The following is a 16,111-nucleotide window of genomic DNA, read 5'->3' on the forward strand; positions in this document are numbered from 1 at the left end:
GAAAATATGATGAGTCTCAAAAAGAAAACCAACAATAAAAGCAGGTAAAAATCATTTGAAAGGTTTAACATTAGAGAATAATGGGAAAAGGGTTACAAGTGCTGCTCAAGAACGGGCGGGGCGTATTGCGTACGTATATACTCATGTGTGGTGCGGCACAATTGGTTACATATGTATGTGCATGACAATACAAGCGGTAAAGTATTTGATGAATGACGGCGGCGTGATTACAGTGTCTATGATAAATAGTTGTAGCAGTCGTTAAAGCTCTCCAAAGAAATACGGTGCATGAGTTGCTACAGTAGCGTACTAAATTTATGCATATGTACATTCAAAACGTTTAACGCCTTTAAAAAATCCTATCTTATGTTTAAAAATTGCCCAAATCCAATTAAAATTGTTCAAGCCCCTAGGTACAAAACATTTAGACCCCAGTGCCTATAGTTGATCTTTTATCGCAAATATCGTGATGATGTGTGAGATATACATATACCATAATTGAAATTTTGGGTTATTCTTTCCTGATAATGGTATGACCGTATATCAAAAATGGGTTGAATTCGGTGACTGTTTCGCTTTTCATCCACACGGATGACATGTGCAAGCAATATTCGCTGGCTTAACTAAGTGAATGTGGTCGTATATCCCGTACAGAACTTCGTTCCATCAACTGCGATATTCGCCGTTGCTAATGCGCAAAGGACCACAAATCTCCCGCAGAACCTTTCACTCGAAATCCGACCCATCTGATGTTGTCATCGTTGATGTCTCTGTACCTTATAGCAGGATGGGGATGATGAGTAACTTGTTGGTATCGAACGGCTCGGAGAGGTACTTTCCGATCGTGATAGAGCTCTTGATATTGCTCAACGTCAGTTTACACAGCAATATTATTTTTGTGAGGATACCAAATTTTGACATAGCGGCATAAAGGCAGCTCCTTTTCGTGCTGTCGAAAGCAGCTTTGAAATCGACGAAGATGTGGTGAGTGTCGATTCTCCTTTCACGGGTCTTTTCCAAGATTTGGCGCATGATGAATATCTGGTAAGTTGTTGATTTTCCAAGTCTAAAGCACTGATAAGATCCAATCAGTTTGCTGACGGTGGTCTTTAATCTTTCACACAGTACGCTCACTAGCACCTTATGGGCGATGTTAAGGAGGCTTATCTCGTGGCAGTAGGTGCAGATTGTGGGGTCTCACATTTTGTGGATTGGGCAGATCACACTTAAATTCCAATTGTTAGGCATGCTTTCGTCAGACCATATTCTACAAAGAAGCTGATGCATGCTTCTTGTCAGTTTTTCGCCGCTGAGTTTGAATAGCTCGGCCGGCTTTGTTGTTCTTCAGGCGGGTAATTGCTATTTCAAGTTCTTCATGATCCTTCCATAATTTCAGTATGTTTCGGGCATCAGTTACTAGAACACCTCTGGGTGTTGTAAAATATCATGCTGCTATACATACTAAACTTAGTCCTTCTTTACTTGTATCATTGTAAATTAATTGTTCACATGAAATAAATATTTTTAAGAAAAATTAAAAAAAAAAATCCTGAAAATAAGAACTTTCGATATTATGAACGTTGCACAAGAGGGTGTAGGCACCTACGAATAAAATTTACAAAATATAACATATGTATATATTCTTATCCATTTTGATTTGCTGATTCTAAAACACGTTAATCGCTAAAATTGTCAGTTAAAAAGCACCTGGCAAGGTCTTATTATATCCAAATTTCTCTAAATTTTTCCTACAACTAATTTTTACTGACTTTATTTTACAACTTTATAGATGAATAGAGTTTTTTTCTCTTGAATTAAATAACAAAGGATGAAAGCGCAAAGGATTTCCAAAAGAATGATCTTCGGAACAGTCTTCTACATAATAAGTTCTAACCTAAAAACATACATAATATTCGTTAACTTGCCTTAGACTGAGAAATGTGTCTGATATATGTATATCATATATATTTACCTAGGTTGGAGCCAATATACAGATACGAGTATGAGCTTCAATGTACAGATATTAAACATTGCTAGGTATTTGAATATTTGTTGCTCCTATCTAAATCTCAATTGTTCTTTGTCAAATATTGAGAACTACAAAATTTAATATTAAGCTCGTTTTTTCCCATAGCAGACTAAATAAACAAATAATAACAAAAAAAAAATTCAATGGCATTCCTGACTTTTAGACACGCACCGAAATAGCTTTACCGAATTCAGCAAATTTTGAATTCGGTTGCAAATTTCTATCTCCCAAAAGTATGATGCATCAATTTGTTGCAAGGACTTACAGATATCGATGCTGCTGTGAGTGGCTTGCAACTGTGGGAAATAAATTGTTGGCAAAATGAAATAAATTGTACATTCCAACAAAAACAGTGGAACAGCTTCGACAATGCTGGCTACCAACTCAACACACACACACGAACTTGTAAATAAATTTAGCAAAAATTTGCGAGGGTTTATTTAATTGTTTTCTTTTCGTTCATGCTGCAAAAATGCTAACTGTTAGCGCTGCGATGTTCAAATATGATTTCAATTATTCCAACTGTGAATGCGTTCGCACAAACAAAGCGCAAATTGGCAAAAAACGCGTTAACACTGACCCTTCAAAGCAGGGTGGCACAAATATTGAACTACAAAATGGAATTTTCAATTTCTTTTTGTGTCTTTTAACTTTTTGCTATTAAACTGATTTAAGTGAATGTTACTTAATTAAATTTTTGGAATTTTGAACTTCAGTAATTCTAAAAGAGTATTAAACTGGCTTCAAAATTATATTCAACCGATTCGACATAAAATGTGAACTCACAGAAACTAGTTCGCAAAATTTAATTAATAATTTTTTTCTTCTCGAAGTGTTCAGTTGAAACAACGCCTTGTCATTCTTGATAAGCTGTGATCATTGAAATAATCTTCCTCGATTAGAATAATCGCCCTCTCGTTGAAAACAAATGTCGCCAAGATCACGAGCTTCATTTTTAGGTATTTTTTTTACGTCATTTATCATGGTGCAATAACGGTCGCTATTGATGGTTATGTTCTCACCGGCATCATTTTTGAAAAAATAAGTCCTGATGATTCCACCGGCCCACAAACCACACCAAACCGATATTTTTTCTTGATGAAAGGCAACTCTTGAATCTCTTCAGGTTACTCTTCGTCCCAAATGCGGCAATTTTGCGGCTACTTTTCTCGTACAAAGTGTATTTTGTACGCTTTCCAGTTAAAATCTCGACGTAAAATGTGCCCAGTCGTTCCAGACGTCACTCTGAGTTGCCATAAACGCCAGCTAGGGCTGCTATATTTTCTTCACTGCGTGCTGAACGTGGTCTGTCCAATCGAATATTACGCAATAATGAATGCTGGGTCTCAAGATGGGTGGTGGGTTGCGAATAGTACTCTCAGTAGGCCGATTACGTTGATCATAGGTAATAGAGTTTAACGAATGAAAAATATTTTAAGAGATATGAAATATCGAATAAGCAGAGACACTTTTACAAGCACCGCACTTCTCTCAGTTTGTTTTAACACAATCACCACTTGAAGATGATTTTCATGAATCAGCAACAGAGGGATTAGCTTCTAATTCATGATTTAGCTGCCACTGTGATGCCATATGTAAACAATATTTCTATTGAATTATGAACACGAATGTATAAATGTGTAACAAGCAAATGTGAATGGAGATCTGAGGCAAGCAGCCGCCGGTCACATGCCGCCCATCAACTTTGATTTAGCCCTCTCTTTTTGGCTGATCATTTCGACGCACGCGCAGGCATTTATTCACGGCGCCTGCCGCATTAACGCCGAGTTGTTAATGAATTGCAATTGAATGGAGCTTGTTAGATAAATTACCGTTTAATAAAGATTTTTTTGTGGAGCAAACGACATTTGCGCCGTGTGCGCCTATAAAAACCATGTGTGATACCTTCGAGGTACATAACAACCCACACAATCGTTCAACCAGCAACAACCAAGCAAGCATGAACATGCGTGGATTTATTGTAAGTGCGGAAGACAGGAGCAGGCGCTGAGCAAATATTTATTATTATTTCTTTCTTCATATAGGTTTTTTGCGTCTTCGTTGTCGCCACCACCGCCGCACCACAGCAGGGATACCATTATGCCGCACAAACGGCTGCTGGTGGACAGTTGCAGCATATGGTGTCACAGCCGCATGTCCAGTTTGGTGTTATGACACCGAAAACTGCTGACTTTCTGAAGGATCTGCAAACCGTTATGGCCGTGCAATCAGCCAATTTGGCACCGAACTTAGAGCTCAACACCCAGCCACAATTAGTTGGCTTCAATAGCGAACAATACGCTACGGTTAATAGCGCTGGTGCTGCTGCTAGTGCGCAGGCTTCTGCAGGTCAATCGCAGGCACGCTACTTGGTCCCCACTTTAGCCGGTGGAAACTCTGTGCAGCAGCAGCCACAACAGCTAATTCCACAGCAGTACACTCAGCAGCAGCAAATACCACAACAGTTGCAATTCCAACAACAACAACCACAAAAACACTTTCAACAACAACAGCAAATCGTTGAACCCGAAACCGTTATCTCGAAACGTTTCTACCTGCACGCCGCACCTGAAGACGATGAGGACGAAGTGCAACAGCGTCATGTGACCGTCGGTAAACCACGTAAAAACTATAATGTTGTCTTCATTAAGTCATCTGACAAGTCCAAACCGAAGGCGTCACTTAAAATCACGCCCGCCGTTAATGAAGAGAAGACTGTCATCTATGTGCTGAACAAGAAACAAGATGCGGCAGATATTGACACACAGGTATATGAGCCGGTCACCACCACGGCCAAGCCCGAAGTATATTTCATTAAGTACAAGACAGCCGAAGAGGCGGCACATGCGCAACAAACCATTCAATCACAATACGACGCCTTGGGTGGTTCGACACAAGTCAACAATGAAGGTGTCGCCCCGGTTAGCTCCGTCATTGGTTCTCTCGATGCGGCTAAGCAAGCAGAAGCCGAGGACGCCGTTGCCTCCGAGGTAACTCAATCAGCTTCTACCATCCAAGCTGATGAGCAGCGGTCCGCACAGATTCCAGTGGTGCCAGCTGCTGGCGCTCAACAATTAACCGCACAGCCTGAGGAACAGCTGCAGATTGTGGAGCAATCGCTGTCTCAGGCTGCCAACACAAATAATGGTTACTTGCCACCATCTAGATATTATTTCCGTCAATGAAAACGCTCATTGCTTCGCTCGTTGACGTTTGTGCGCGTATTGTTGCCATGTGAACACTATCATCGTAATAGTTTCATCCGAATATTTGTTTTTGTTATATGACTTTGTTGTTGTTTTTATATAGCCATGCTCTGCGGCTTAGGTTAAATTTGTTAAATATAGTAAGATTTAAAAAAAATACGAGTACATCCTTTTTATCGGATAAAAGTAATCGGGGGTCCGAGTGAGACTATGAAAACGAGAATCAAGGACCAAAAAAAATATTGTGTTCTATTTTACTTGCTTTCGGGTTTTAGACGCTTACACTAAGTGGTAACGTAGCTTTGCTGTTGTTTTCGGTCAATTAATAGCGAACTGGACTTGATCAAATTCAAGACATTGACATCAGCCTTAGATCGTCTTCCCTCTAGAAGTCTATTTGTTGGCTACGTTCGATAAATAAGGAATAATATCCGAAATGGAAGTACTTTCTGATTTTTCAATATTTTTCTTCGTTTTCAGTGGCATTTAGGTTATCCCGATGTAATATGAAGAATAGTATTCATCGCTCAGTGCATCACAGGAGTATAGTTCTTGAAAGGGATCGCGTCTAAATTTGCAGCCCTAGTTGACTAACAATTATTTCTAAAACTGTATCTTTTAAAAACCTCAAAGTCTGGAAAGGGTATAAAATTTCCTTAGAAACAGTATTATCATAAAATTATGTCGAAATTTGAGTCAGGATCTTTTAGTGGCTTCTGTATGTCTAGGCTATCAGAAAACAAGGAAATACCTTCGACTTAACTCAGTTTTTCTACATTTGCCTGACCTAACAGCAAGCTTTCTTCCTCATTGTGCTCAAGAGCTTGCTTTTTCTCGAAAAATTAATCCATCAGGAGCATGCAATGAAGCCGAAAAGTGGCACTGTGAAATAATGATTGCTAAAAAATCTCTTACTAAATATTTTTCCATAGACTTTAATCACTGACAGGGTACCTTCATCGTCTAACCTACAATTTGAGCTTTCACACGAGTTGCACCATCCAATTTACGCTGTCACAGAGTTCAAGTCCGTCAATTGAATGCGCCTGTGCATGAAAACAAATTTAATGAAGATTTTAATTAATTTGCGATGCGTAACTAACATAGACAAAACTATGTATGAATATAATCGAAATTTCACGAATAAGGTTAAAAGGGGGGAGGAAAAAGTGAATGGTGTAGAAAAAATTTGCAGAAAATCGAAACACAAATGATTAATTATGATTTTCTATTTAATTTGTGAAGCAATAAAAGCGCAAAATAATTTAAAGGCCAGACTTACCAACCAAAACAAAAACAAATTATTGAGCGAAAAAGTGGTGAAGCGTTGAGTAAAGCTTCGTGTCATAAAATAACTATAACTGCACTGTCAGCCGAAAGCTAAATAAAAGCTAAGCAGTGACAGCGATGAGAGTGAGAGGAAATTTGACAAATTACTTTAATGAATTTTTTTAGCAACTGTTTTTTTTATAACTGTAACTTTGCTGAATATTAATTTAGTTCAAACATGCAACTATGCGTTTATTAAAATTAATTTGAAATATTAGTTTGCAAAGAGTGAAATTTTTTATAAATTAGTTCTTCGCAATAAAAAATTAAATATTGCGGAGGAGAAATATCAAAATTGAAACTAACTGTCAATTTATCACAAACTTTTTTGGCATTTGTCATTCAGCTTATTAGCACAAAATATGACAGACACAGTTGCTGTCACAGGTGACACATTTTAGTGGCTGATAAAAAAAGACAAAAGTATTAAATTTAATTAAAAACTTTTGTTGCGTGTGTACCAACACACACACGTGTACATAAGTGCTGAATACACACACATTTATTTCAGTGTGGGCATGAAATATGAAACAAAATGGAATTGAAAACAAAAACTATTTTGAAATTATTTTTCTAATTTGCGCATCCTATATTACCGTAATTAATTATAAACACATGTAAAGGTTAGACTTGCTGATGGCTTACACGCGCAGACACACTTTTCATGAACAATTTTATATAAAATTCACTGCGTGGCTTCGCATTAGCTAACAACAACATTAAATGAATAGTGTTTAGTTAATTTTTTTTGAAGACTATTTAGTAGCACACTGTCTTGAACTGAAGATGTGTCGAATTTTCGAAAATTTTAAATTTAATTATGAGGCTGAAAGATATCTTAAGTTAAATTAACATGCATTCTTTGTGCTGCTCAGATTTATGCCCACATGATTTATAAATTTATTTTAATTATTATCTTCTTAAAATAGTTTTGCACTGCTTTGGCAAATCTTTTTCCTGAGAATTCAGTAAATAGAAAGTTTTTGTCATTTGATTGCATTTTGAATCCACATTTGAAAAAATAACATCATTCTCAGTTTTAAGAATCAAGGGGATAAAAATTGGAACAGTTAAAAACATAGCGATACCAAGAACCAGCTCAAAACAAATCAAAATGGTTCAGACTATATTCTCCAAAGTTTGAATTCCAACACTAACTTCCAGGTGAGAATACCTTGCAGACGTGAATAGAAAAGAGGTTTAGAAGGGGAGCGGAATACTATCTTCATATATACCGACGGGTCCAAAATGTACTGCGAAGTACTATATGCTCATCGGCGTACTCTAAGGATCTTAATATCTCTCCATACGTCTTCAAAACTCTGGTAGCATCTTCCAAGTGGTAGTACTAGCAAATAGAAAGCTTGTGAAGCTCCAATGAATAATTACAGGGGGATATAAAAAGCTACATTATAAGCAGATAAACTCTGTTAGACTTGTCGGCACCAAAGACAAATTTCAGGGTAGTCTACAAAGGTAAGAAAGTTTTAAGTTCACCGGCAGATCAACTCCTCTGGTCCATAATATGGGTTTCCGGTCATAGAAACACTTTTGGCAACGAAAAATTAGAGGAATGTTCAAGTCAGGGTCTCACTAGACGAGTCGAATATAGTATTAGGAACGATCAAAAAACAGCTAAATAGATAGTTTGAAAAACTAGCTCTGGACAGATTGAAATCTACAACCAAATGCAAGATAGTGAAACAGATAATGGCCAAAATATGACAAGAGTGAGGGACTTATTAAATAGGTCCAGGAAAAAAAAGTGTACGTAGACTGATAGCTACCGTTTGGTGAACACGCTTTAAAAATAAAAATACTCCATGACAATATTTGTCGTAGTTTGAAAAGTAGTCAAGATGTATTTTTTTTCCGCTTGAGTCCAATTTGGTTATAAAGAAAAAAATAACATTTACAATTTTTGGACGAATAAAGGTATTTTCGAAGGTTCATTATACATATTTTTCTACTTCAAATTGTGCATATTATAATAGCTACTCGCCAAAATTTCAGAAATTTATCTTTCGCATTTATCTGTTGACAGTCGTTTTTGTGAGTCTATTTCGGTGATTTCCCCAAAATGGAAAAAATTGAATATCGAGCTGTAATTAAATTTTTATTTTTGAAAGGCAATACGCCTTCACAAATCAAAGATGAGTTGGACTCTGTGTATGGTGATTCTGCACCATCGTTTACCACCGTAAAATTTTGGGCAGCTGAATTTAAACGTGGTCGCAGGAGCTTGGAAGATGATGAACGTCCTGGGCGTCCAAAAACTGTAACCACTAACGATAACATCGCTAAAGTTCATCAATTGGTACTAGACGACCGCCGGATTAAAGTTAGGGAAATAGCTGAGATTATGAAGATGTCAAAAGAAACTGTTTGTCACATATTAAACCAAGATTTGGGCATGAGAAAGCTGTCCGCGCGTTGGGTGCCGCGTTTGCTTACGCTAGACCACAAACGTGCGCGCATGAACATTTCCAGCGCTCTGTTGGCTCAGTTTAGAGGCAATAAGACCGAGTTTTGGCGCCGATTGATAACTGTAGACGAAACTTGGATTCATCATTATACGCCCGAAACAAAAAAACCAATCTAAACAGTGGATTGAAAAGGGGGAACCAGCCCCAAAAAAACCTAAAGCTGTGTATTCGGCTGGGAAAGTGATGGCGAGTGTTTTTTGGGACAGCCATGGAATTATTTTTATCGACTATCTTGAAAAAGGAAAAACTATAACAGGAGCATACTTCGCATCATTATTGGACAAGCTAAAGGAAGAAATTTCGAAAAATCGGCCACATTTGCAAAAAAAGAAAGTCTTGTTCCACCAAGACAATGCACCATCTCACACCTCAACAGTCGCCATGGCGAAAATCCACGAATTGCGGTTCGAACTGCTTGACCATCCACCTTATTCACCGGATCTAGCACCAAGCGACTTTGTTTTGTTTCCTCAACTTAAAACTGCGCTCGGCGGCCAGAGATTTTCGTCAAATGAGGAGGCAGTCTCTTTCGTGAACTCGTATTTTGCAGACAAAGACGCCAAGTACTATTTGGAAGTGTTGCAGAGATGGGAGCATCGCTGGGAGAAGTGTGTGGAGTTACAAGGAGACTATGTAGAAAAATAAAAAAAAAAAAATTTTGAAAAAGTCGCGTGCATCATGGTTAGGTCGGTTATTTATCGGACAGCCCTCGTATATTTTATAGTGAGATAGAAAAATTGTCTTAGGTCATTGGTAGCAGACCTACGGAACGAGACTTTTGAAAAGGTTGGTGAAAGGAACAAAGTCGATGAGTTTTACCTACTTCATAGACGATGGTAATATAGTTCGTGTAGCTAGGGCTAGTTGAGATGTAGAGAAAAGAGATTAATCAAAAGGTTTGAAGTACGTTAATAATATATATTATAATATCAATTAGATTTATTATTTACCAAAAATGTCTTTAGTTTGGTACTACTCCCTCAATTATTTCTAATTATTAAAAAATCAGATCTCCCTACTACTTATCTGGCAAAAAATATATGTTGCACATTTTAGCGCGGATAACCAACATGCATTGATCATAGTTTAAGCTAATATTTTTAGAACAACTGATGCATTTCAAGAGAATTTATTTCACATCGAAACCTCTATAACTAAACTTTTTATTATTTGAGGAAAAACAAACACTTTTAAGTTAACTTTTTCCACAGTGTTAGCTACCTTACAAATGACTTCGAAATATATACGTATAGTATGTACGGTATACTATGTAATTACATATCTAAGTATATATCCCAAATCATCAGGTTATTTACAATGTTTTAGAGGATGCTAACATCAAAAGTTGCCAGCCTTTATTGGTTTGTTAAGTAAGTTATCTTTTATCTAACCGATTTAGTGCAATCCAATAAGCCAATAATGGCTGTTAGTCATAAAAAATTTCGGCGCTCAAATAAAGATTTATAACATTGGATATGCACGAAAAAATGGCAATATGATTATTGACGAAACAAAGACAAATTATTTTATTTATTTTATATTAATTTATAATATTTATAGGGTGCGCCATCTGTATAAATAATTAAAACTTTGAAATATAGCAATCGCTTTTACAATTTATTATGGGTATTTTTTGGGTGCATCAATTGAGTGTAACAGCTGAATTTTTCATTATTTCTTCGTGCATCACTAACGGTATGGCAATGATTTTGGAAAACGTTTGCCTTGGGAGCGTTAACGGTTGGAGGATTGCTAGCGTGCGCTTTACTTTTCAAAAGATTTTGCAAGAATAAGTAGAAGGGAATCAAATTTTGGCTTCCGTGTGGTCAGTGAATGTCATTAGTTTTTAATACCGTTGGTGGAGGGTATTTTTGCTGCTTCGCAGTGTGGCACGAGGCGCTTGATCAAATCAGTATCCGTCCAGCCGGTTTTTTTTTACCAACTTCCATCAATAGTGATTTCTATTGACTGTATTATTTTATGGATCCAAAACCTTTAAACTTCGACATTTTTCAGATTCAGTGTCAGTCATTTGACTGGCTATTTATTTAATCGTACACCTAGCAATCTAAGGGATCAGTTGGGTAATTTTTGTATGTTGTTTGAACTCCTCCAATCATTTCGAATAATACAAATGAGCCTAAAAACTTTGAATGCATTGATGAAACGACTCCAATAAATTCTGAGGAACATTCTTTCTAACTGCTTTGAGTCTTTTTGCTGTTGAGTCATGTTTAACCTAGTAATGACCTTATACTGGTCCGAAGTCCAAAAATGTTCGTTACTAAATGACTAGTACACTTCTTAGACAAGCCTTTGGTCATGATGTTTTTGTCATATGTATGTACACTGAATTTTTAGAACTGAGTATATATAACTGTGTAAGGGGTTCATGAGTGAAATTTTTGAAATTTATGGCTAACGAATGGCGAAGTTATTCAAAGTTTACAACTTATAACGGATTTTTTTAATAACACCGCTAGAAAAGTAACTCGATTTCTTTTGCATAACCACCGCGGGCACGCTTGTAGAAGTTCAGGCACTGAAACCAACTTTCGACCATATACCACGGCGCTGGCATGTTGGCATCGACCACGGCCTAATGACGTCGCCGATCCAATGATGACTCATAGAGTACGTGTGGTGTCATTCAGCCAGAAATGATCCTCATCGCTGAAGATGATTTTTCGATGAATATCCGAATCTTTTTCAAGTTGCAGCTCAGACCAATTAACGAACATATGACGATTCTGGTGGTCAAGCGGCTCAGTTATTGCATCAATTTGATATTGTAAGGAAGTAGGCTAAGAGTTACAAAGATGCCCAACGCTTGAGAACGACGTGTGAGGGACTGATTGGGGTCGTCCTCAATTGATGCGCCAGCGGTAGCAATATTCTCGAAACTACGGGAACTTCTTTGTCTAACTACAGGACAGATTATGACGACCATAAATTGAAATAGCGCCCTCAAAGTTGAGGCCACTGACTCCGAATTTCGGTAGTAAATTTTAATAATTCTGACTCTATGATGAAATGGCAAACCTTACTGAAGAGAAATGTCAAAAGAACGGGGAAAAATATGGCGTCGTTTGGTTTCCTTTCCGTTCTAGTTTTGCAGCGTCCTTATTGAGAAACCTATTTAAAGCGATGGCACACCCTGTATTTATATTATATAAGTATTTATGTAAAGTATCAAACAAATTAGACCTAAAAATAGCCAACCTTCAATTGGAATGATTCAAAGATAACTAAGTTTTATTTATTTGGGCTCTTAACTAAAATGATTTAATGTGGGCCATCAATTTTAGTGACTCTTTATGACTTGGTTCCAAAATTTGTTTTAATTTGTTGACTTTTTATATAAAATATTTAAGTATTGATTTTGCATAAATGGCGATAAAGCATCAGATCAACATAATTACACATACATAAATACATAAACATCTGAAAATTCGCAATTCGCAAAAAAGAATTAAAAGAAACCGCAAAAACGACCAACAAAAAGTATAAAAAGATAAGCAAGAGAACAAAAAAATAATCAAAGAAACGACAAAGTTATAATTAAAGCTCATAAGTGGTCAGTTTACAGTTAATCGACAATCACAAAATCACAAAAACAATGCAGGTGCTTTAATAGAAAGCTTTTTTGCAACAAAAATGGACAAAACTAATAAAACAGTGATGATTTGTAGTTTCTAAAATTGAATGGAAATAAATTAAAGGAAAATATTCAAATTAAATATTGCAAGCACAATGACGCTATATACATTTGCCGCTATGTATGAAAGTATATATATATATATGTAAGCATATAGGTATTTCTGTATGTATGTATGTCTCAAAGCTAAAGGCTAAACTAAAACAAATTCGCTGACATATAGTACATAACTGTATGTATGTATGTATTTCACCAATTGCCGCAGGTTATATTACATTTGTAGGTAACCCTATGCTTCGGCAGACACGCGGCAAGCGGGGTGGCAAGGTAGCGGCGTTGAAATCTACACTAAAGCGAAACAGTTGGATAATTACTACAGATGACGCAAGGCTTGACATGGGTTTCTATGCGCCGCTACATGAGCGTGTACATATGTATATGCACCTACACCGATTTACTCACCACCTCATTTGCTGTGTCCGAAATGTTACGGCGCTTATCGCTGATCCACGCTGCTGATCGCCAATGTTGGCGAGGTGTCAGCCGAAGAAATGTTTTGGCAACGGTCGCGCCACAGCCGAGCGCACTTAGCCACAGGTCATTGGGGATTTATAGAAATTAGTAGATTGAAAATAGAAATACCTTCGATATGCTAGATAATCAAAAAAGCTGTGCGGCGAGAGCGGCGAGCTCGGTAATTAACCCAAAATCGGTTACTGCGGAACAGATTGGTGCAAGCAGAGCGCCGAAAATTCAGCGAAAGTCAGCGCTGCTAGGGCTGACAACAACAACACAGCAGCAGCGACAATGCCGAGCAACAACAAAAAGCGATAAGAAATCCATCAGCTGACGAAGAGCGTGGAAGTGCAACAACTAAAACAATTTACTAAGCCCAGCCATGTGGCGGATGCTGAGGAGGCGTTACGACTGGCTCGTTGATGCCAAGCGGTGGGGGGTGTCGAGCATGGCGTGCTGTAATGGTGATGCGCCGCGGTTGGGTCCATCATCTGCGTGATGTGGCGTTAGAGATTTCGTTGGTATAAAAGAAGTACGCCGTGCCACAGTTCATCAGTTCAAAGCAAAGCTTCAAGCAAATCAAACAACTTCAGTCACAACAACCACAACTATCCCAACTAAAAAAACCTTAAGCAGAGAAATGCGTGGATTCATTGTAAGCATGTCTTCAGAGGATTACACATGGTTTAGAGTGCCGCTAACACTTCACTAACTTTTTACTCATCTCATCCATACAGGTTTTGTGTTTGTCCGCCGTGGCCATTGCCGCGCCACAAGGCTACAACTACAACCCAGCTTCCGCTGGTGCTGGTGCTGGTGCCATCGCACATGGAAATGGCGGTTTCGGTCAGTTCAGTCAGTCCTCTAGCTCTGGTGGCGGTTTCTTCGGCGGCAGCGGTCTTTCCGGTGGTGTTTCCGGTGGTGTTAGCGGTGGACATGGTGGTTTCTTTGGTCATGGTGGTGCTGGCGTGCAACAACAGCAAGCTGTGGTGTCCAAACGTTTCTTCATCCATACCGCACCTGAAGATGCCGAAGAGCAATACCAAGAGAAACACATCACCGTCGGTGTGCCACGCAAGAACTACAATGTAGTCTTCATCAAATCACCAAACCGTTCGCAAAAGAAGGCCTCCATCAAGATCACACCCGCCATCAACGAAGAGAAGACCGTCATCTATGTGCTCAACAAGAAGACCGACGGCACCGATATCGACGCTCAAGTCTTGGAGCAGCCCGCTGTTACCACCAAACCCGAAGTGTTCTTCATCAAGTACAAGACCGCCGAGGAGGCTCAACATGCCCAACAGGAAATCCAAGCTCAATACGATGCGCTCGGCGGCAGCAGCCAGGTCACCGACGAGGGTGTCGCCCCAGTCAGCTCCGTTATCGGTTCATTGGGCGGCGGCGATGGTGCTGGTGCTCATGCTGGCGCTGGAGCTGGTGCTGGTGTCGGCATCGGTGGCGGTATTGGCGGTGGTATTGGTGGTGGTATTGGTGGTGGTGCCATCGGCGGACATGCCGGTAACAATGCATACTTGCCACCCAATTTCAAATAAGCGGAGATAGTTGTTGTTTGTTGATATTTTAGTACTGTTATTGTTGTTAAATATTTTTATAATCGCTTTACGCTTTGCGTTGAACCACAAGTGAGACGCAGAGCATTGTTGTAATGTTTGTATTTTTTGCACTTTGCTTCGCACAAACTTTTCGTTTGTCATGCGAGTGTTGAAGAAATAAATAAGTTTTTTGTATGAATTGAAATTAAAAGTTTTTCGCAAATCACTATTATTACAACGCACAGCAGTGACCCACTAATGCTGCGACTTCAAGCTACCACACAGCTACAATAGCGAGTTGCCAAATTTTTGGACTCTGCGAAAGTAGCAAAATCATAGATTTCCCTTTTTCTTTGCTTTCCAACCGCAATCGACGCACTTCACTCATTGTGGCAACATTTTCGACAATACCTCGTTTCGAGTGACAGGCTTACGCCCCCACTTCATCACTCACTGAGTTTTTGTTTACTTCTTGCCGACGTAATGCGAAGCGCCTCGTTCACAGCGCGTTTGTCAATCAACTGCGGTCAGCGATATTTGGAAATATTTGTAGTCTTTTAAAACATATGTACATGCATACATATATGACCTGGTAATGGGTTAAGCCCTCGTTCGTTTTTCTTTCTTTTGTAATTCGCTTTAAATTAAATTATTTTTTCACAAAGCAATAATAGCTGGTCAGTATTAATTTATTTTGCAAAGCAGCAGTTTTTCCTTGCTTTGGTCAGCTTATACCGACCAGGGATAATGTTTGAATATTAATACATCACTCTTTGCTCTGGTCTGTTATTTTTTCGGATTGTTGGACGATTTCGCATCTCTATCGTTATATGCGTACCAAATTGAAAATATTACACACTTTAATGAAGCATTCCCACACTTCATATGCGAGTATGTTGGAAAAACGAAGTTGTCAAGGTGGGCCATTTTCGGAACTTTAAAATTCGGAATTGAAAATTACCTTTCCTATATCCAACTGGTCCGAGAATGAGAGTTGAAGTGACATAACGATTGAATATGTTAAATTAGTACTCACCGATCCAAACGGGGTTAGATCGCCGAAAAAACAGCCCTTGATCGAATAAAATCCGAGTCAATTCCGGTTCGTAGAACCGGCTGTCGTGGGAATGCATGCAACGAATCTCCGCGTGACACTGGCCACCTCTTTGCATACCCTACAAATCCCACTCATCTAACACCCTTCTCCCTTTGGTCCGACCCCGGCGAAACAGCACGTTTCTTGGGCCTACCGTTAGATGACCTCGACGACAACACAAACGACCCTTACCGTCCTATCGGGGATTAGAAAACCTTTAAAACAACAACAAAAA

At 38.6% G+C, this 16,111-nt stretch overlaps 2 protein-coding genes across 2 annotated transcripts; both read left to right on the plus strand.

Annotated features, from left to right (window-relative positions):
• The first annotated feature begins 3,908 nt into the window (after nucleotides 1-3,908).
• Nucleotides 3,909-5,345, plus strand: LOC105229872 (uncharacterized). Its single transcript, XM_011210360.4, has 2 exons — nucleotides 3,909-4,010; nucleotides 4,075-5,345. Exons 1-2 carry the CDS (start codon nucleotides 3,924-3,926, stop codon nucleotides 5,212-5,214), a joined length of 1,227 nt encoding a protein of 408 aa, XP_011208662.2. The 5' UTR covers nucleotides 3,909-3,923; the 3' UTR covers nucleotides 5,215-5,345.
• Nucleotides 5,346-13,759: 8,414 nt separating this feature from the next.
• On the plus strand, nucleotides 13,760-14,943 carry LOC105229871 (uncharacterized). The gene is made up of 2 exons (XM_011210358.3): nucleotides 13,760-13,879; nucleotides 13,962-14,943. Exons 1-2 carry the CDS (start codon nucleotides 13,865-13,867, stop codon nucleotides 14,778-14,780), a joined length of 834 nt encoding a protein of 277 aa, XP_011208660.2. The 5' UTR covers nucleotides 13,760-13,864; the 3' UTR covers nucleotides 14,781-14,943.
• The last annotated feature ends 1,168 nt before the right edge of the window (nucleotides 14,944-16,111 follow it).

This window comes from Bactrocera dorsalis, chromosome 2 (genome assembly GCF_023373825.1).
Source record: "Bactrocera dorsalis isolate Fly_Bdor chromosome 2, ASM2337382v1, whole genome shotgun sequence".
Taxonomy (NCBI): Eukaryota; Metazoa; Arthropoda; class Insecta; order Diptera; family Tephritidae; genus Bactrocera; species Bactrocera dorsalis.

Excerpts from the sequence above, each read along its gene's own strand:
- LOC105229872 (XM_011210360.4), top strand. The coding sequence starts at position 3,924 with ATGTGTGATACCTTCGAGGTACATAACAACCCACACAATCGTTCAACC. Across the intron at positions 4,011-4,074 it reads TGAACATGCGTGGATTTATT|GTTTTTTGCGTCTTCGTTGT; the intron begins GTAAGTGCGGAA and ends TTCTTCATATAG.